Genomic DNA, 19,911 nt, shown 5'->3' with positions numbered 1-19,911 from the left:
GGGAGCGTTCGAACGCACAAGTAGGCAATCTGAGAACGCTGCTTCTTTTCTCTTTTCCTGTCAGCTGAGGTAAAGTACACCCAGCACTCCGTTTACAGTGTTATCCATTTTTCAGAGCAGAGTTCAGAGGCATGAAGCGCGTTCGGCAGCCGGCACCCTATCCGTCTTCACCGTCCTAAACTCCCGTCCCGCCTGCCGCCGTAGCACCGCCTTCTTTCTTAGAAGAACTAAAACATTTACACTGAGCGGAGGCCCGCGCGCTCCGCAAAATCGAAAAGACAGAGATGCAAACACGGTATACCTGCCAGAGTCTCCGCGCCCCTGCGCCTCAGGTAACTCAGTACCTGGCCGCCCAGGCCCCGCCCTCTAGCCCCGCCCCGCGGAGACCCCGCCCATCACGATATGGCCCCGCCCCTTCCACGCCTGGTCCCGCCCCGCCCCGTGGCCGCGCTCTCGCGCGCGTCAGGGGGCGGAGGCCCGCGTGGGTCGAACCATGGTGACCATCAGAACGGGGAAAGGCGGAATTACAGCCGCTGCGGTGAACGTGGGTGTGAGGGTTCAAAGCAGCGCTCGTTCGTTTTTGTGTTGCGCCAGGCGGTCGTCCCTGTAGCAGGCCGGGCCTTCTCTGGCTCGCCAAGTATTCCTTCTATCTTTTGGAACCGCCCATTCTTTTGCCCAGTCAGTAGACGAGTCTAAAAGCCGAAGTGTAGAGGTGGAACTTGGTAATGTAAGTTGAACTGTTTGGCGAAAGGCCAAGATATCCCAACCAAAGTACTTTGTGTTAGCGTTCCTGCTGGCAACAGTGTCTAGGCGAAGGGCCCTTTCGCGCTCCGCGCGCTGGGCGGACGCCTGATGCCTCCCTGCGGCGTCACAGGTGGTCTCTCCCCACCGCACGGCCTGATGGGAGGAGGACGCGGTGCTGCCATGTTGGACGGAACCACCCGCTTTCTGAGGTGGGGTAGCCTGGTTCTCAAGCCGCGTGTAGACTGACCGACACAAGGGTGCTGCTCAGCCTGGGACCGGCGCTTGTGGCGGGGGAGCCGCCGCAATCCCCGGCGGACACAGTCCCACCCTGTGAGCTCGTCCGGGCGCGCGGGACGGCGTCAGGCCGCGGCCGCCCCCCCGTGCCCGTGGGCGGCCCCGCCGCACGCACATGGCCGGGAGGTAGGCGCGCGGTGCGGCCTGGGAGAGTCGGAAGCGCGGCGAGACCCGGCGAGGCGGCAGCGGAGGGCCATGCAGGACGCGGAGAACGTGGCGGCGCCTGAGGCGGCCGAGCAGCGCGCCGAGCCCGGGCCGGAGCAGCCGGCCGCCGAGCCATCGCCGGGGGCGGAGGTGGCGCGGCCCGGCGTGCAGGAGGCGGCGGGCGGCGAGGACGCGGAGGCGGAGGCCGGGCCGGGGCCTGAGGGGCCGGCCGAGCCTGCGGCCGACGGGGAGGAGAAGGCTGACGCGACCCCCGGCGCCACCCCGCCGCCGCCCGAGGAGTTCCCTGCCCCGCTCGCAGGCGAAGGCCCGGCGGAGCAGGCGCAGGACGCGGCGGCCGAGGCCGGGTCCGAGGGGGCGGGCGGGGAGCCGGACGGTGCGGCGGAGGACGGCGGCGCGGACGAGCCCTCCTTCAGCGACCCCGAGGACTTCGTGGACGACGTGAGCGAGGAAGGTGAGGCGGCGGGCCCGCGCCACACCGAGGTTCCCGGCCCCACGCCTGACTCCCCGCACCTGGGGAAGGCTTCCGTGAGCGCCTGGATCGCCGTCTTTTCTCCGAAAGAAGGAGGGGCGCAGGGGGAGACAATTTGGCGAGCCAGACACTGGCACTGCAGCCGGGAATTTGCAGGGCGGCGAGGGTCGGCGGCGGGCCCGCAGGAGCTGTGGCCGAGTGTGCGGCGGTGTGGTCATCAGGGCCCGGCAGGACGCTCCACGTGCTGCACGGTCCTGGGTGACAGCGCTTCCTCCGAGGTCTGGGTGCCCCGAGTGAGCCGCCAGGCCTGCCTGTCAGAGGCCTCAAACTGACTCGGTGCCGTGTCCGTAGGGGTGGACGGACGCTGTCTCAGGAGTGGGCAGAGCGGAGTGGTCAGACTGGGTTCTTTGGCCCCGGCTGCCCCACAGGAGCGTCTGTCCTCAGAGAGGTCCTCAGTGGGACAGTCCCAGGCAGGCTTGCCAGATACCTGTTCCCATCTCTTTTCCTAAATCTGTAGGCATGCTACCGTCCTTCTGTTAGCAATGATATGCTTGAATTGTAGTATATTATAGCTTTGGTTCTGCCTTGGTTCCGACTAACAGTCATTTTTTCTGCTTTTTGCCTGAGAGAGCCTGTTTCCTAAGGTGACTTCTGATGATGCCTGATCTCATTTGTTTTTGTTTTTGCGTTGTTTGTTGTTAAGCCATTGTGACTCTTCAGGCTGGGAGCACATCAATGGATTCCTCTGCATATTGGCCACGTTATTAAAATGGAATAATGAGTAAAACACCATTGAAAAAGCTGATGAAACACCAGAAAAATAAGATGTTACCACGTAGAGATAGAAAGATTGGCGGGGGAACATGTCTCATCACTGAGATTGAGTCAGAATCATAAAGAATCTCACATAAAATGAGAAAGTTTAGAGAACATAGAGTTGTTTGACTTAGAAACATAGTTTATTTTAAAATTCTTTATCAAGTGCTTCTTTTTTTTCATCCAGTTTTATTGAGAGGTAACTGATACTGTATAGGTTTGGGATGTACCCCATAATGACTTATTTGAAACAGAAGTTTAAAGGTTATTGTCAGCATTGTCTTACACTTTGTTTCATGGGGCAAAAGACATTTCAGCAGGAAAAGCAGGAAAGGCTGCACTTTCCTGTTCGTGAGGACTTGGGAGCCGCTGACCCAGTCAAAGCCCCTCAGCCATTCACCTCTAACAGAGTGTGTTTCCTGGGGAGTTGGTTGCTGAGAATCCACAGAGGCAGTGTTGCTTGGTAGCCCACCCCTCCTCATTACGTCCCCCCAGCTTAGACCACTGTTGTTTACTGCCCCAGTTTTTCTTATATTTTAAAATCTTAAGTTGTGGTTTTAAAGCTCATTTTGAGTCCTTCGGTATTCACTTTTTTTTTTTAAGTATTATTTGAACACACCTAATCAGACAGGATTTCTGGATTGTGACTTATGGTGTGACAGAGGATGCTGACGTGAGCACAGGCCAGCCAAGCCAGGTGGCTGCTGGGAGGGCCTCTGGAAGCCCTTGTGATCCTGATACTTCTTCAGAGGGACCTGTGAGGCTCCTGGTCCTAAGAAGCTAAAATCGAGCAAGCTGTCGGTCTTCTTGAGGCCAGTGGTTGTAGTCAGTAGCTCATGTGTTTTCTGTTTGGTGAGAACTGTCCTATAGGGTCAGAGTGATGCTCAAGGTACTGGTTCTTGTGAAAATGGACTGAGTGTCATGACAAACCCTCCTGCGAGCTCCACAGCTCTGGTGCCTGTGTCTGCCCCCTCCCTGATACTGTCGCACAGTTGCATCTTAATCACAGCGTCTTTCGTCCTTGGTGCTCAACGAGGCAAACGTGGTAGAGGTTCTGAGCAAATGTCTTTGGTACTTAAGTCTTGAGACGTGCATTTTTTGTATTTCTTCTGGAGTCAGATTGGAAATCCATGAGCCAAGAGTAACCAGATGCGTGGGCCGTGATGAGAAGGAAGTGTGTTCGTGTAGTTACTATGCTCATTCCCTTACTGTGTATGGGCGGGTTCTTGTAAAGCTAGACACTTCAAGATTGTGGGAAGGAGTCCACGGTTTGTATAAAAGCTGAGCTTCTTACTGTAAACCTTGTAAATTCAGATCAGGCTTAACAGGTGATGTAAAAGTTTGGTAAGTCAGCTTTAAAAGTCACCCAAGCATCTGAGTCCAGTCTCTGTAGGGAAGATACCCTAATCTGCCTCTTTCCTTCTGTTTCCTCTTTGTTTGGTCACGATTTTAGCTTCATTGAAATTTAAATGGAAGTTCTTTTATCTAAGGCAACATTTCCAATATCATTCATAAAGGTGTTAAATTCATCAGAGGTAGTTTATAACAGGACTTGCCTCTGGAAATTACTTTTTCCTTTTTTAAAGACTTTTTATTATTGAAAATTTCAAGCACTAAAGTGGAGAAAATTCACCTCAACTTTTTTTTTTCCACCTCAACTTTTGAAAATAAAATACAACAAAGAATATTTTCTGACATGTGTCCTATATAATGTTGAAATACTTAAAAAACTAGTCATAATTAGGTTCTAGAACACATAGATACACAGATAATAAGCCCTTGTTCTTCAGCTGTTGTTTAAAAATTACCTTGGACATTCATTTTGCCTGTACAGACAGTCCTGAAATTGTGATGGTTTGAATTACAATAGTTCAAAAATGGGTTTATTGGGAAGTAACCCCATTATAAGTCGAGGAAGATCTGTGTTACTGAGAGCACTTAAGATTTGGGTTCTGTGATTTTAATTTCTGTTCTGTCACGTGAACAGAATGCATTTTGAGCTTTTGCATGAAGTTATGAAAATACTAGTTGACGTTTCTTGCTATGTTCCAAGCACTGTTCTAAGTGTTTACAATCTAATGTCTAAATGGCTGGTGTCTCCCGGTGGTAATACCGCCAGGTATTTTGTCCAGCTGGAGACACCGCAACCTATAGGACGCATCACTTGCGTGCTTTCATGAGCTTCTGTAGTCTCTAGTTGCCTGGTTTAAGTGCCAGTCTCTGTCCCATGCTGTCTTCAAACAAGGTTGCTTTACGTGAAGAACCTTGGGTGATGAGTTTGTAAGAGAGATGGGTCGGAGAAGGCTTACCACAAGTGTTCCTCAGCTCACTTTGTTTTTGTTTTTTTTTCTGGTAAAAGTCCATCCTCTTTGCCTCTTCATTGTTAAAGGCTTTTTTAAAAAATTCATTTGGGAAAAAAATAAAAAAGTAAATAAAAAAAAAATTCATTTGGGGATAGAGGGAAAAGTTTTTTTAAAATTTTTTAAAAATTCATTTAATATTGCCTATTAATTGACATATTTTGACTGTTAGGAGGAGTGCAAAGAGTTACAGTCCTCCCAATTATTTCAAGTTTAAATTTTTAGTCAAGCCAGGGCTGTAATATCTTAATGTTCGGAGCAAAAGCATTCAGATTAATTATGCATTTTTTACTTTTTGGAGATTTGTTCAGTGTGCTAACCTGGTGCATTAACTTGGTGAGAGAAAATCACTCGGCACACCTTCCCCTCCTGCAGAGTTGCTGGGGGACGTGCTCAAAGACCGGCCGCAGGAAGCAGACGGGATCGACTCGGTGATTGTGGTAGACAACGTGCCTCAGGTGGGGCCCGACCGCCTGGAGAAACTCAAAAACGTCATCCATAAGATCTTCTCCAAGTTTGGGAAAATCACAAACGATTTTTATCCAGAGGAGGACGGAAGGACAAAAGGGTGAGTGATGTCCTCCAGCACGGACGTGTGGTTTGTGTTTTCTTGGCAGCTGACGCCGTGAAGGCGATGGTGCGATGGTGCGCTGCGGACTCCGGTGGATGGGCTAGTGCGGACTCCGGTGGATGGGCTAGTGCAGCGCAGCGCTGAGCCGGCCTTGTGTGCTGAGGCGGGCCTCGGGGCAGGGACCGTCAATGGGAGGGAGAAGGACACGGGCCTCTGGTTCTGAGTTGGGTTTTGTGAGTCGGCTGCTGAGCTGCTGGGACATCGGAGCTCGGTCTCTTCTGTCCTTGAACAGTGATTGATGCGAGGTAAATCCAGGCAAATCTGGGGGTTGGCAGGACTTCAGGAACATCTGACGTATGGTATTTTGATTCTAAAATATGCTTTTCTCCCACATTTTAACATCTGAAATGGGGGTACTTGTTAGAGTCTAAAGGAAAGCATTGTGTCATTGTTCAGTTGGTAACTTTTTTGTGGTGTTACCTGAAATATCGTGTCTTTTAAAAACAATAGCATGAGGTATGTGTCCTACAGTTTGCTTTTTAAATTCAATATTAGATTTTCTGTGTTGGTAAATGTAATTCTGATTGCTTCCTTGTAAACACTGTGGTGCTCTGTCATGGGACAGTTTATCTGTTTTCCTGTTTTGAGCAGCAGTTGGGAAGCCTGTCCTCTTCTGGGTACAGGAGAGAGTGCGCCTGCATAGTGGCCGTCTGCAGCGCCTCTGGGCGATCCCCAGAGACACCCGCGTGGTCGTTCCCAGCTTGTGCTCAGCCGGCAGTAATCAAAGTTCTGTTGGTTGCGCCACACACTTGTCAGACTTTCTCCATTAAAATTTCATAAAAACATCAGCCTCTGAGTATGGGCAAAATCATCTTTTATGGGACAGGAATGAGAAAGTAGTATAAACTTCATTTTTTAATTTCAGATTTTAGATACTGCCTAGAATAGATTTAATTTCTTGCAAAATTGATCACACACAAGTAATATTTCTTACATTTTCTGCTTCAGAAAGGTGGGAGGATAACCTTTTTTGGAGCAGTTGCATGTGTGATTTTTACGAAAATGAAACATTCTCTGAGAGCCTTTGTGATTTTGCCTGTAATACACAGTATCAGAATATTCTTGTTTTTTTTTTATTCTTGTTTTTTATAGACAGCTTTGTTGAAAGATATTTGACACACAGTCAAGTCAGAGAGTTTTAAAGTGTACAATTTCATAAGTTTTGATGAACATGTACATCCATAAAACGGTTACCATAGTCAGGGTAGTGAGCATTTTTTGGTTAATTTTAGAGGCATTGGCTCTTGTGTTGGGATTCTGTTCATGTTTATAGCTGCTCTGCTAGGGACCTGACTGCTTCCAGGACGTGGTGGGCAAACGGGTCATGGATGCTCGTGGTGCGTACAAGTCCTGCGGGGGCCTGGGTGTGTGGAGCATGACCTGCCTGTTCTTTGGGTCTGCATTCTTGTGAGTTGCCCTCTCCCTCGATTCAGGTATATTTTCCTGGAATACGCATCCCCTGCCCACGCGTTGGACGCTGTGAAAAATGCTGATGGCTACAAGCTCGACAAGCAGCACACGTTCAGAGTCAACCTCTTCACTGATTTTGACAAGTAAGTTCTGACTCAGCCCAGGAGATCCTAGACATCTTCCTGAGCATGCATGGTCAGGCCTTTCTGCCCCAGGAGGCCGGTGGGTACTTAGTGGCCTTTCAGGAGGCTGCACTCTCCCATCAGACAGTGCAGGGTCGTTTGACATCCCCGGCCAGCTGCTCCGCCTCCCCCCGCCCCGCACCCCCTCACCAATAATGACCAAGCAAAGCCAGTCCTTTTCGGGGAGGGGTGGGTGACTACCTGGCCGAGAACCACTCACCCTTGTGGTCATCTGAGTGTCACTGATCTTCTAGGTACATGACCATCAGTGATGAATGGGATATTCCAGAGAAACAACCTTTCAAAGACCTGGTATGTTGCATAAAATCTGTATGTAATTACAAGAAATGGTGGCTAGCCTCTTGGCTTGAAGCAGTGACTTCCTTAGGAATTAATGGTGCTGAGTGAATTCGTCATATTGCTAAGTGTGACAGTTATGAATATAATTTTTCTTTGGCTAAAATTAAGGAAACGTATTCCATCCCTTGCACTTGGCTCCTTTAGGGAAACCTGCGCTACTGGCTTGAAGAGGCAGAGTGCAGAGATCAGTACAGTGTGATCTTCGAGAGCGGGGACCGCACGTCCATATTCTGGAATGATGTGAAGGACCCGGTCTCCATCGAGGAGAGAGCGGTGGGTATTTGCTGCCAGGCAGGGACTCACTGCTGGGTTTCCTTAACAAAGAAGGGTGTGGTGGGAATTCCCTGGCGGTCCAATGGTTAGGACTCCGCACTTTCACTGCCACGGGCCTGAGTTTGATCCCTGATTAGGGAACCGAGATCCCACAAGCCACGTGGCATGGCCAGAAAGAAAAAGAGGAGCTTGGTACATGAGCAGGTGAAGTATCATGTGCTTTAAGGTTACCCCTCTTGACAGCAACTTTTATTCTTCCAGCTTTGAAACAAATCCTAGGAAGTGAATAGGCTTCTTGTATTTTTAGTTAAAAGTTTGGGAACTAAATTCATTATAGACTTTGGAGTCTTTGTGTTTGGTTTTTTTGTTGTGTTAACGTTGGCACTGGCTTTTTCCACAGCGATGGACAGAGACATATGTGCGTTGGTCTCCTAAGGGAACCTACCTGGCCACCTTTCACCAGCGAGGCATTGCTCTGTGGGGGGGAGAGAAATTCAAACAGATTCAGAGATTCAGCCACCAAGGGGTTCAGCTTATCGATTTCTCACCTTGTGAAAGGTAAGCCGTTATAAAATGGCAAATGGGGTACTGCCAGCCCTCTGTAGGTGATTTTCTAAAGCTTTATTTTGCAATAATTGCCACTGTAAAGTAGAATCGTCATAAGAGAGCACAGAGGATTCCTGTGTGCTCTTTACCGTGATGGGTCATATTTTGTTGCACGTGCTTTATCACTTCCTCTCTCCACACGTGTGTAAACCCTGTCGTCTAACAAGGGCCTTGAGCACCCACTGCCATCGGTGTCCACTGCAGGGCCCAGACCAGTCCCCTTTGGGTGCTGCTCACGACCATTGGTGCTCTTTACCTGATGAGTCCAAGGAAAAGAAAGTGTGAGCATTCCACACCACCCCTTCCGCTAGTGCACATAGCGGACTTTTGTTGGGAACCCACTGGATCTTTCCTTGTTTCGATTTTATCAGAGGAACACCTTAAGGTGACCCTTGGAGCACGCTGCTGTGCCGGGCAGGCCTGAGTGGCGTGTGCCACAGTGCTTCTGCTCTGTATCTGGAGTGGGCTCTCTGGACGGGATGACGTTTTTGGGGAGCCTGGAGGGCTGGAGAAGGTGCTGGTTGCACGAGTCTTGAATGCTTGTCCCAGGAGTCTCCCTCCCTTGTGCCTGGAGTCACGTTTGGGAGCAGAAGCCCGTCACGCCCCCTGTGGCTGGTTCTTGGCGTATCCTCACAGGAGGGGAGGCGGGGCTGCAGGGGCTGATGCTGTGCCCTCTGCTGCAGGTACCTGGTGACCTTCAGCCCCCTGATGGACACTCAGGATGACCCCCAGGCCATCATCATCTGGGACATCCTCACCGGGCAGAAGAAGAGAGGCTTCCACTGTGAGAGCTCAGCCCACTGGCCCATCTTTAAGTAAGTGGCCCTGGGTAGCCACGGTGGCCTCTGTGCCCCCATCTTCATCGGCCAGCTTGGCACTTCTTTTTTCTTCCTCAGGTGGAGCCACGATGGTAAATTTTTTGCCAGAATGACGCTTGATACTCTCAGTATCTATGAAACTCCTGTAAGTGGCTTATTTGGTTACCTGACTTGACCTGCCCTGTCAGGAGCTGTTGCGGGCGCAGAGCTTTCCTTAGTGTGTGGTAGCCGAGAGGAGAGAGGGTGGTCTTCCGGTGTCTGCCTTTCGGGTTCTCGGGCCCTGGTTCGGGTCTTCTGCTGCCACGGGGAGCTGGGATGGGAGTGGTTGGAACGGCCCTGGGAGGGTGTGCTGTGGGTGATCGTGTCCCAGTTGGTCTGTCGCCCTGTGCCGACACTGCTCCCTCAGCAAGCTCACGCTGTGAAGAACTGTATGTGCTGTTGAGACAGTGGTCTGATTTGACGCCGTTGTGACCTCGTTTTTTCCACAGTCTATGGGTCTATTGGACAAGAAGAGCTTGAAGATCTCTGGCATAAAGTAAGTGACTCTCTCAGCACAGGCTGGGGTGGGAGTGGGGATTAACTCCCTCCTTTAGCACCTGGCTCCTATACCCTTGGAGAAAATGCTGGTGCCAATCACAAGGCATAGGGATGCCACCGCAGGCTCGTGCCTGCTGCCATGGGCTGCTCGTTGGTGGCCACGTCAGCGTTCTCCGCTCCTGCTCGTAGGGACCTCTCGAGGGCTGCTTCCTTTCACGTTCCCGCCTGGGGACGGGAGACTCGGGGGCACAGTCTTTGAGGAAGAGGAGTCTCCTCTTTGTCGGGAGTCTCCATGTCAGTCTGATGGTGTGTGCCATGGGTTTGCTTGGCCTCTGAGCTGTGACTGGTTTGGTCTGTCAGAGAGTAGGCACGTCTTTATCCACCTGAAATCTCTGGGGGCAGTGAAATATCAGCAGTGCAGGGGATGTGCACATTTCTTACTGTTTTATTATATTTATGTATTGGGCAAAATTATGGCTTATAATTAAAACTGGGTGTTAATTCTCAGTAAAAGCAAAAGTGAATATGCTCTGCATGGACAGGAACTCGTGAATTGTTTGTTAATGGCACTTTTAAAATGTTGCAGTGAAGAGAATTGCCCCTACTTCTTCCTTCACTTACATTTTTTAATCTGGGGTTTTCTCCCTTTGACCTCTTAATGAATGTTCAGAAATCACATAGATGGTCCATCAATCTAAAGTTTATTTTACTTGGCTCGTGGTTAAGAGTGTGAGTGGAGTTTCAGAGCTGGGGCTTCAGTCCGCATGTTGGTGGGTGGTGTTATCATCGCCTCTCTGCTCACTGACCCAGTGAGTCTGCCAAAACCCCCGGTGGTCCTGGGGACAGAACGGGCTGCCCAGGAAGCCCAGAGCAGGCCTCTGGAGGTGGGCACTCGGTGGTATTGGCTCCCATGCTGTCCTGGGAGGTGAATGTGCCAGGGCCCCGCTTTACACAGTGAGTGAGCTCTTTCGTTCTCTGTGCCTTCCTCATCACGGCTCAGCCGGTCCTGGTAAACATTTTATTTTCTTCTTCTGCAGAGATTTTTCTTGGTCCCCCGGTGGTAACATAATAGCCTTTTGGGTACCTGAAGATAAAGATATTCCAGCCAGGGTAACCCTGATGCAGCTGCCTACCAGACAAGAGATCAGAGTTAGAAACCTATTTAACGTTGTGGATTGCAAGCTGCATTGGCAGAAAAATGGAGATTACTTGTGTGTTAAAGTAGACAGGACTCCAAAAGGCACCCAGGTAAGTGGACATCAGTGGGCGGGGTCATTCCGCCTACTCAGTGCTGTTTGGGGGTGGGGGGAAGTGTGGCAGTGTTCGTGGATTTTTGGTTCGAACTTCAGACTTTTTTTCAGGCCCACCTGGCACCAAAAGTTAGCTGTTGCATCATGGCTAGCTAGAACTGTCATCATATTCCAGCAGAAGAGTGTAATTCTTTCCTATAAACTGGGTGATGCGTCACTTAGTTGAGATAGGTCAGAGCTCATAAGAGAAGACAGGGAGATCTCCGCCAGGCATCCACCTTCCTTCTCTGTAGGTGTTAAAACAATACACTGTTTTCTTTAGGTTTTTCTTTGGAAACACAGAGTAGCATGCTTGACACAGTTCTGCATCCAGACTTTGTTTGTTTGTATCATTTAACATTTGTTTATACACAAACTCCTGGTTTTTTTTTCCTTCTAACAGAAATATTTTTTTCACAAAAAGTTTCTGAGGTATGCAGTCACGTAGCAGTCATGCAGCAGTCACCACTGTCTTAACTCCAAAACATTTCCATCACCCCCGAAAGAAACTCCTCACGCAGCAGCCGTCACCCCGTTCCTGACACCCTCTCACCTGCTTTCCCGCTTCCTGTCTCTGGGCATCCCTGTTCTGGACGTTTCTCAGGAACGGAGTCATGCTCTGTGGCCTTCCGTATCTGGCTTCCTTCACTGAGCCAGGGGTGCAGGCTTGTCCCTCATCGTTTTTTATGGTTGAGCAGTGTGTACTGTGTTGTATCGTGTTTGCCCATTTATCCTTTGGTGGGCCTGTGGGTTGTCTCCATCTTTTGGCTATTACGGATAATGCAGCTTTTTACATGAACCTGTATGTTCCATTGTTTTGAAATAATAGTTGGATCAGTCCCAGTTGGTGGGCCTTTGGGGTGCTACAGAAGGTTTGCAGAGAAGCCACAGTACAGATCCCTAGGCCTGTCTGCTGGAGGTGACCTTAGGGCAGGCCTTGAAGTAGGGTCTGGGTTGGGGCCGTGGGGTCCGTTTCTTCTCCAGACATTGTACCAGTCTCTGCCTTCATCAGTGTTTGAGAGCTCTTGTTTTCACCATTTCAGTCACTGCCGAGTTTCATGTCTCTACCAGGTGTATACGTTTAATCCTTCATTAAATTCTTAAGTTGTCCTTTAAGTCTGCCTCATGCTTTCAGTTTTCAGAATGTCGCCCCTTCTTTTTTCTTTTAAACAGGGTGTTGTCACAAATTTTGAAATATTCCGAATGAGAGAAAAACAGGTGCCTGTTGATGTGGTCGAGATGAAAGGCAAGTGCCACTGTCCTGTTCTTTGGTTGAGTGGCTCCCGAGCCATCACACCTACTCATACGCTTCCCTGGGAGTTCACGGCCCGGGCAGGCTGGCGGAGGTCAGGCGTCTGTCTATATGTTACAAAGCATAGGTTGGTTCACGGGTTCTTTGTCCTTCCCAGCTTCAGTCTCTTAGCCTTCCCAGCTGCCAAGTGAAGAGACGCCCCCTTTTTTTTCATTCATACCACGTGATCCGCTTACATAGCAGAGGGACACAAGTTCAACCCGTTTCACGCTTAGGAGAGTGAAGAGCAGGTTTTCACCACACACCCAGCAACGCAGCTGAAGGGCTTGTCCTCTTACCTCTTACTTATGAAAGTGCTCAGTTTAGTAGTGGTGTTTTGGTTTTTTGGACTCCTGAAAACTTGAGACACTGTTCCCGCCGTTAGGTGGACCGTTTAGCCTGTATATCCTGTTTCACTGGGGTGAGGAGGATGGGAAGGCACTGCCTGGTAGAGCGCGTGACCCTGTCCAGTGCTGTGAGGAGAGTGGGGGGCTCACCCCCAGCCGCCCTGCCCCTGTGGCAGGGGTCGGGGTACAGGGGGCCCCTGCCGGCCGTGGCGGCTCCACAGGGCTCAGCTTGCTGTCTTTGTGCTGTGCTGCTTGTGGGCCTTTTAATGAACCGAAGAATCTGGGGTGTCTCTGTTTGAACAGCCTTAACTGAAAATGATGTTCTGTGACCAAGGAGCTCACCGTTTTTTCCTGGCCTTAGAAACCATCATCGCCTTCGCCTGGGAACCGAACGGAAGTAAGTTTGCTGTGCTGCATGGGGAGGCGCCCCGGATATCCGTTTCCTTCTACCACGTGAAGAGCAACGGGAAGATTGAGCTTATTAGTAAGTGCCGCCTGTGCCTGTCTCAGAGTAGCTGAACGGGAGCCCGGGGCAGAGCTTGGTTATTGCTCCTGGGAGAGTGCTTGGCTGGACAGAGGGTCGTGTGGGCTGGTGCTGATGGTGGTGCCGAGGGAGTTTGTTGCAAAGGACGGGCCTTCTGCGCACTCCTGAGCAGCGGTGTCTGTGGGAGCATCCCTTTGTGGTGTCGTCAACTGGTGGTCACAAGACTGAGTGTTATTAGTTTCTTTGTCATGAAAGGAAATTTGGACAACTGAAGACTTCATGGCCTCCTGTTGTAAAGTCGGTTATGATACAGCAAGCATCCAAGTGCCTCTGCTTTCCAGGCCCCCTGCAACCCTGCCTGCCCTTGCAGGGTCAGCCTGCAGATCACTGTGCTGGTTTTGGTCTGAGAATCCTGCCCCTCCCTGTTAGGGTGGTGCTGTCCCCCTCCCCACCCTGCTCCTCCCTCCTGAGTAAAGAGATGAGGACCAGGCTTCACCCCTTCAGGACTGAGCAGTTAGCATTGGGAGAGATGGTGGGATTAGCTTCTTTCAGTTAAAAAATGTTTGAGTCACTAGAATGGATTTCTAGGCTTTTGGGGTCATGCATCTCTGTGAGAATCTGATGGAAGCTGGACTCCTTCCCCTGGTGTCCAGTCCCCACGGTAGCACGGCCTGAGTGGGGAGCTTCGTCTGATTGCTCTGTCAGGCCCAGTGTTGTGTCATTTAAAGGAGCACTGCAGTTTGAGAACCCCTCCAGGCCCCCTAACGGTGCAGGCGCGCACCTCAGAGTCCGGTGTGCACATCCATGGGGTGTCCCCACTCGGCTGCACGCTGACCTCTGACCCTCTCCTTTCAGAGATGTTCGACAAGCAGCAGGCCAACACCATCTTCTGGAGCCCCCAAGGACAGTTCGTTGTGCTGGCTGGCCTGCGGAGGTGGGTTTTGCTGCCTGCGGAGGTGGGTTTGCCCTGTGCGGGGCTGCGGGCTGGGGGAGACCGTGACCCAGGCCTGGACTCCGGCCCCGAAGGTTGCTCTGCTGCCTCCCTGAGAGCGTGGGGACAGGTCCTCCCACACGGCGTCCCAACCTGGGTGAATCGTGCGGTGTCTCCATCCTGCTGCCCAGACGTGGCCAGGACCAGGCCCCTTGCAGACGCTTCTACCGGGGACTGAGGACACAGACCCTCCTCTTGGTGACCCAGTTCCCCGATGTGCGCGCCTCGTGTCTGTGTGGGAAGGGTGTTTGGTCAGGCTGGGAGCCCACGAGCACCTGGATGTTCACCCCCTTGCTCCCCACCTGGTTGTTCGGCAGGCCATGCAGAACCTGTGACAAGCGTGCGGTGCCTCCTGTGGGCCCGCGGGGCTCCCCGCCTCACTGGGCGCCTCTTGCTGTGGTTTGGCGGCTTGGCCTCTGCCAGCCTTTCCTCCGGGAGCAATCACAGCAGACACTGCGGTGCTTGTGCACTCTGGGCCTCGTCTGTGTCACTGTGATCACTTCCGTGTCCGCGATCAGGCGGGACACCCGGCTTCCCAGTCCAAGCCTGCTCACCCTGAGCCAAGGGCGGGCGCAGACGCTGCTCTCGGTGACTCCAGCCGTGCTGTCTCCCCAGTATGAACGGCGCCTTGGCGTTTGTTGACACTTCAGACTGCACAGTCATGAACATCGCAGAGCACTACATGGCCTCCGACGTGGAGTGGGACCCCACTGGGCGCTATGTCGTCACCTCCGTGTCATGGTGGAGCCACAAGGTACGGGGACCCGAGCACCCTGCCCTGCTTGTTCCTGCCTCAGGGCCCGTGCACTCACGCCAGGGCTGTAGCTCTGTGGGTGGTGGAGCATCTTGCCGTTATGGGTCCCCAGCCCTCGTCCACAGAGGTTCCCCCAGCCTGGTCCCTGCATCCTCTCTGCCTCCCCTGTGTTCTCATGGTGCCCCCGCTCAACAGCACGAACTCGCCTTAGCCATTGTTAGCCATTCATTGTCCTCTCTTCCTGCTGGCTTGAGACATTACGAGGACAGGGGCCATTTCTCCTGAACTACATCCCTGGCATCTGAAACTGCCGCACATTGTCAGCCTTCAGTCAGGATTTGCTGACTGAATTGGCATGTGAGAAAATATGTCATTTCTGTTTTTAACTTCCTGAAAAGATCATCCTGTCTGTCTTCAGCGAAAGATCCAAGGGTGTATTGGTGGGGGCAGATGCAGGACTCAGCGCTTGCTGAACTGCTGTGAAGTCTGCCAGGCAGGGGGCTTCTCGGGCTGGGGCCCCCCTGGAAGGGTGGGAGCCGTGTGTGCACTGGCACTTTCTTGGGAGAGGACCTGCTTTCTCTGGGTCTTGGGAGAGTCAGGGCCTGAGAAGTTTGTGTCTGTACAAGTCACAGTCTATACTGTCTTTTTCATAAGCACAGTATTCCCATTGCTGGTAAAATTTGCTGAAGATCCTTCTTTATATTTAATGACTATTTTTACTGATTGAGGTATTCACAGTTGAACCAGCTCACACACGTTTACCAGTCGAGACAGAGTGATTGTGTTTAGTGAAGTTTTAGGAGCAAGAGCTTTGCAAATGTTGCTGGAAGCAGTGTCTTGAATGCTGTCCTTGTGTTCAGGTCAGGGTATGTTGGCCGTGCCCGGGCCTGTTGTTTAGAGGTCCCCTCACCAAGGCCCGCCCTGACACTAAATCCTCTGAGTGTGCTGACCACTCTGTTTACTGCCCCCCGAGTAGTAGTGGGAGTCCACCAGGGTGTAGGCACCGCTTCCTTCGTCAAGAAGGTCTTGGTACAGAAGAGATGTGTGCTGAGCGGTGGTGGCGGGCTGTCATCTGTGTTCCGGCACAAGTGCTCTGCTGGTGCTGTTCTGGCTGCTGCACGCACTGCACTGTCCCGCCAAGTGCCTCCTCTTAGCTGTCTTCACCACGGTCCTCCCCTGCTCACGGTGTCCCCCAGTGCCAACAACACTGGCAAATGATTGGTTCTCAGACATTTATTGAGTGACATGGTAAATTTTGCCAGGTCTGTTGACAGGATTCAGGGTCTGTCCTGGGGTCATCTGGTGGGGTGGGCAGGTAGCGAGGCTCTGCTCTCTTCCAGGTGGACAATGCCTACTGGCTGTGGACCTTCCAAGGCCGCCTTCTGCAGAAGAACAGCAAGGACCGCTTCTGCCAGCTGCTCTGGAGGCCTCGGCCCCCCACGCTCCTGAGCCAGGATCAGATCAAGGTCTGGTTTTCCTCATCAGCTGCAGGGACGTGGCAGTGACTGGCGTGAAGAGAAGAAGGTTTTCCTTCCTGATACTGTCAGGGTGATAATGAGTGAGGAATGGAGGTGTGGCTTTCACAGCAGACCTTTTGAGGAGATGCAGAGCAGTGAGAACCAAAAGGAAGAGGGTAGTTTCAGCAGAGGAAACAGATTTGGGTTGTGAGACCACATCAGAACCGTTGTAGGAAGTTTCTGGAGATGGAGGGGCGGGTGAAGGGTGATGGGCTGCTAGAAAGTCCTGGTGAGACTGTAAGACCTGGGATTTACCTGACTGGTGGGACACGCGGTGTTTATCAGGGCTCTTCTGAGGGGTGAGTGTATATCCCGGGGAAGGAAGGCTGCCGGCGGGAAACTTGGAGGCCGGCGCCGTGTTGAGCACTCAGGTGGCCGTGCTCTGCTGACCATTGATGCTGCAGCCGTGAGGAGCGTGTCTGTGGCTCTTGGCTTTGAATATGCTGATCCTGAGGGACTTGTCTTTGTTTCAGCAAATTAAAAAGGATCTGAAGAAATACTCCAAGATCTTTGAACAGAAGGATCGTTTGAGCCAGTCCAAAGCCTCAAAGGTTAGCCCTGTCCCCAGGCATGAGGGAAGCGCCCAGATAGTCCCTGTCGCCTCATGGCAGAGGCCAACACCAGGCGGAGGGACAGACTCCAGGGCTGGCTTCCGTCCACGGGAGGGTGTGGTGGAGGGGCCGCTAGAGGAAGCTGAGGGCAAGCAGATATGGCCGGTGTGCCCACCCCACCGTCTCTAGTGGAGCCCTACGCCATCCTGTCCGTCAGGCTGGGCACCCCTGACCATGTTTCAGTCCCACTTGATTGAGCAAAGTGAAGACAATGGTGTGAGGTAAGTGTTCGTCCTGTAAGTTGTTTCCCAATTTTGCACACAGGAATTAGTGGAGAGAAGACGAACCATGATGGAAGATTTCCGGAAATACCGGAAAATGGCTCAAGAGCTCTATATGGAGCAGAAAAATGCACGGCTAGAATTACGAGGAGGTAACTTTGTTAACCCAGGACACACCTTTTATAGCATATAGTTAAAATATTTTTCCCCTTTTGGATCTTTTCCCAGATTTTTCGGAAAACATCAAGTGTTGCCTGAATTAAAAAGAACCTTTTTTTTTGGCCGCAGCTTGTGGCTTGTGGGGTCTTAGCACTCTGACAAGGGATTGCCCCTGGGCTCCATTGGTCCTAACCACTGGACCCCCAGGGAAGTCCTCTTAAAACGATCATAAACAGAGTCTTTAAGAGATTCCTGACAGAACTGAGTTTCCTGCTGCCAGCAGGTCAAGGCCATGGACCTTCCTTTGCAGGGACCTTGCGGTTTTTCACACTGGCCTGTGGTGGCAGGGGTGGGGGTGGTGGCGTCTTTCACAGATTTGTGCCGCACACATACACGGCGTGACCGGCAAACTCCCCACAGGTGTGGACACTGACGAGCTGGACAGCAACGTGGACGACTGGGAGGAGGAGACCATCGAGTTTTTTGTCACTGAGGAGATTATTCCCCTTGGAAATCAGGAGTGATCCGAGAGCACTGTGGTAAGACGGGATGGGGAGCTGTTGGCGTCCTGTTTAGTAAGCAAGGAGGTGGCGAGTGAAGCCCAGTTTCCTGTATCCAGCGTTAGCCACATCCTTGCCTGTGAGCCATGAGGAGTCTGGGGAGACCCTGGTGTCCGCACTCTGGGCCTTGAACTCCACATTTAGGGAGCAATGTTCCTCTGAAACCCAGTAGGGCTTGGCCGTGGGCATGAAGAGGGCCAAGGGAGGCTTTGCTGGGAGAAGACAGGGGTGCCCATCAGACGGGCGGCCACACCAGCCGCAGCGCCTGTTCAGTCAGTCCCCGCTTGGTCTGGACAAGAGCCTCCAAAACCCTGTCAGCTGTGGCTTGAACGTCGACTTCAGTGACAGAGGACCTGGGGCGCTGCCCTCAGAGCTCGCCGTGTGTCTGGGGGGGGACAGGGCTGTCTGGCCGTGTGGTCCCCGTGGCAGGAGCGCGGGCGTGGAGGCTACCCTGTCCAGGCGGCCCCCGTCCGCAGGCATCGGGCTGGAGCGTCCCTCCACCTGCTGCTCCCAGGGTCGGGGCCGCCGCCCCTCGTCCGGGACGGAGGGTGAGCCGTGTTCCTTGTTGCAGTGTCGCCGTGTGCTGTGCTGGAACCAAGCTCATCCTTTTGCAGAAAGCCTGCACATCCTGAATTTCTTCCTGTGCTTCTGTCGCTCGGACCGAGGCCACGCCTGGAAGTCGCCATCTCCACACGTCGCTGTGCCTTTCAGCCCCCAGCGCCCGCCGCGGCGGAGGCGTGACGGCGCTGCCCCTCGGGGATCTCTCGCACTGCAGACGGCGCCCTGCCTCCCGCGGTCGGCGCCTGCACAGCCGCGCGGGCCCCTCGGGCTCCCTGGCCGCCGGCAGGGGAGCCGCTCGGGATGGTGCGCCCCCTGCCATTCAGGTTGTGACAGGTTCTCTCAACAGGCTGAACGCGGAAATAAAGCAAACGTGTATGAAAAAGCTGTCTTTCTCCTCTTTGAATGTAGATAGCGGCCTTGACCTCGGTGCCTCTTCCGTCTGCCGCAGTAGCAGCCACCTTGGGCTCGTGTCCAGCACTGCACTCGAGAGGCGCGGAGGGGTCGTCAGCCTCCCTCGGGGTCCCCTCCTTTTCAGCTGAGCTCTGAGAAGTGATGCGTCAGCCCAGACACAGTTTCTTCTTTCTGTTTTGTTTCCTGCACTTGCCAGTTCACCTGATGAGAAAGAACCCTTTAGCCTTTTGCTCAGTCACACAGGTTTGAAGACTTACACTGACAGTTGTCACCTGCCTGAATATTTAACCCTCCCCTCCCGGGAGGGACTGAGCAAACCCATGTACCTCGGCCCGTCTTCACCGCAGCGTCGCGCTGTCCTCCGTGCCTTGTGAAACGGCAGTTCTTCCACGTCTGTCTTTCTCCCAGAACCTGAAGTTTAGTGTAAAAGGCAGTGACGCCTGGAGTTCACAGCCATGACCCGTACTGTGTACAGACCTAAGACACCCTGTGGGGCGAGGCACAGGCAGCCGTCGGCCCCGTGGCTCAGCTGGCTGGCGCGGAGTGGTCCCTGACCCGCCGGCTCCCCCGGGACCGCTGGGCCTCCCCGCGCGGGCCAGGCGCTCCAGGCTCCTCCTCTCTCCGGAGCCGTGCTTTCTCTGCAGCGCCGCCGCCTCCAGCTCCTCCTCACCCCCTCAGAATCACGGCAGTTCTGGTTCCTGTCCTATTCCTCAGACTTCACTGTGTCGAGACCCACGTTTTCTAATTTCATGGCCCTAGGAAGGAACAAGCACATGGTTCTATCATATTAACAGATTTTTAACAGAGCTTTTAAAAAACTTAACTTTTCACTGTCTTAAACTGGCTAGTTGTAACTTTTGCATAGTTTGTGAATAAAAATTTCTTAAGCACTTGTCCTTGCATTCTTTCTTTTGTAGAACTAACTGGGTGTCCTGGGGCTGGCCCTTCGTGGAGCAATTTCCTGACCCACCTGGTGGGGTCGGTGGGGAGGGCAGGGTCCCCAGCGTGTAGCTTGGGCCCCAGGTAGGCTCTGGGCTCGTGGCCACCTGC

General features: G+C 52.6%; 1 protein-coding gene across 1 annotated transcript; it reads left to right on the top strand.

Annotated features, from left to right (window-relative positions):
* The first annotated feature begins 1,118 nt into the window (after positions 1 to 1,118).
* EIF3B (eukaryotic translation initiation factor 3 subunit B) lies at positions 1,119 to 19,753 on the top strand. The gene is made up of 19 exons (XM_061153796.1): positions 1,119 to 1,654; positions 5,224 to 5,416; positions 6,913 to 7,032; positions 7,326 to 7,383; positions 7,576 to 7,704; positions 8,105 to 8,262; positions 8,994 to 9,125; positions 9,207 to 9,273; positions 9,617 to 9,663; positions 10,703 to 10,913; positions 12,128 to 12,200; positions 12,954 to 13,076; positions 13,932 to 14,010; positions 14,683 to 14,821; positions 16,162 to 16,287; positions 16,812 to 16,889; positions 17,214 to 17,322; positions 17,750 to 17,868; positions 18,461 to 19,753. The coding sequence occupies exons 1-18, from the start codon at positions 1,234 to 1,236 to the stop codon at positions 17,851 to 17,853; spliced, it is 2,367 nt and encodes a 788-aa protein (XP_061009779.1). The 5' UTR covers positions 1,119 to 1,233; the 3' UTR covers positions 17,854 to 17,868; positions 18,461 to 19,753.
* The last annotated feature ends 158 nt before the right edge of the window (positions 19,754 to 19,911 follow it).

The sequence above is a fragment of the Dama dama genome, chromosome 10, assembly GCF_033118175.1.
Source record: "Dama dama isolate Ldn47 chromosome 10, ASM3311817v1, whole genome shotgun sequence".
Classification (NCBI taxonomy): Eukaryota; Metazoa; Chordata; class Mammalia; order Artiodactyla; family Cervidae; genus Dama; species Dama dama.
This window is presented reverse-complemented; position numbering and strand designations above follow the sequence as displayed.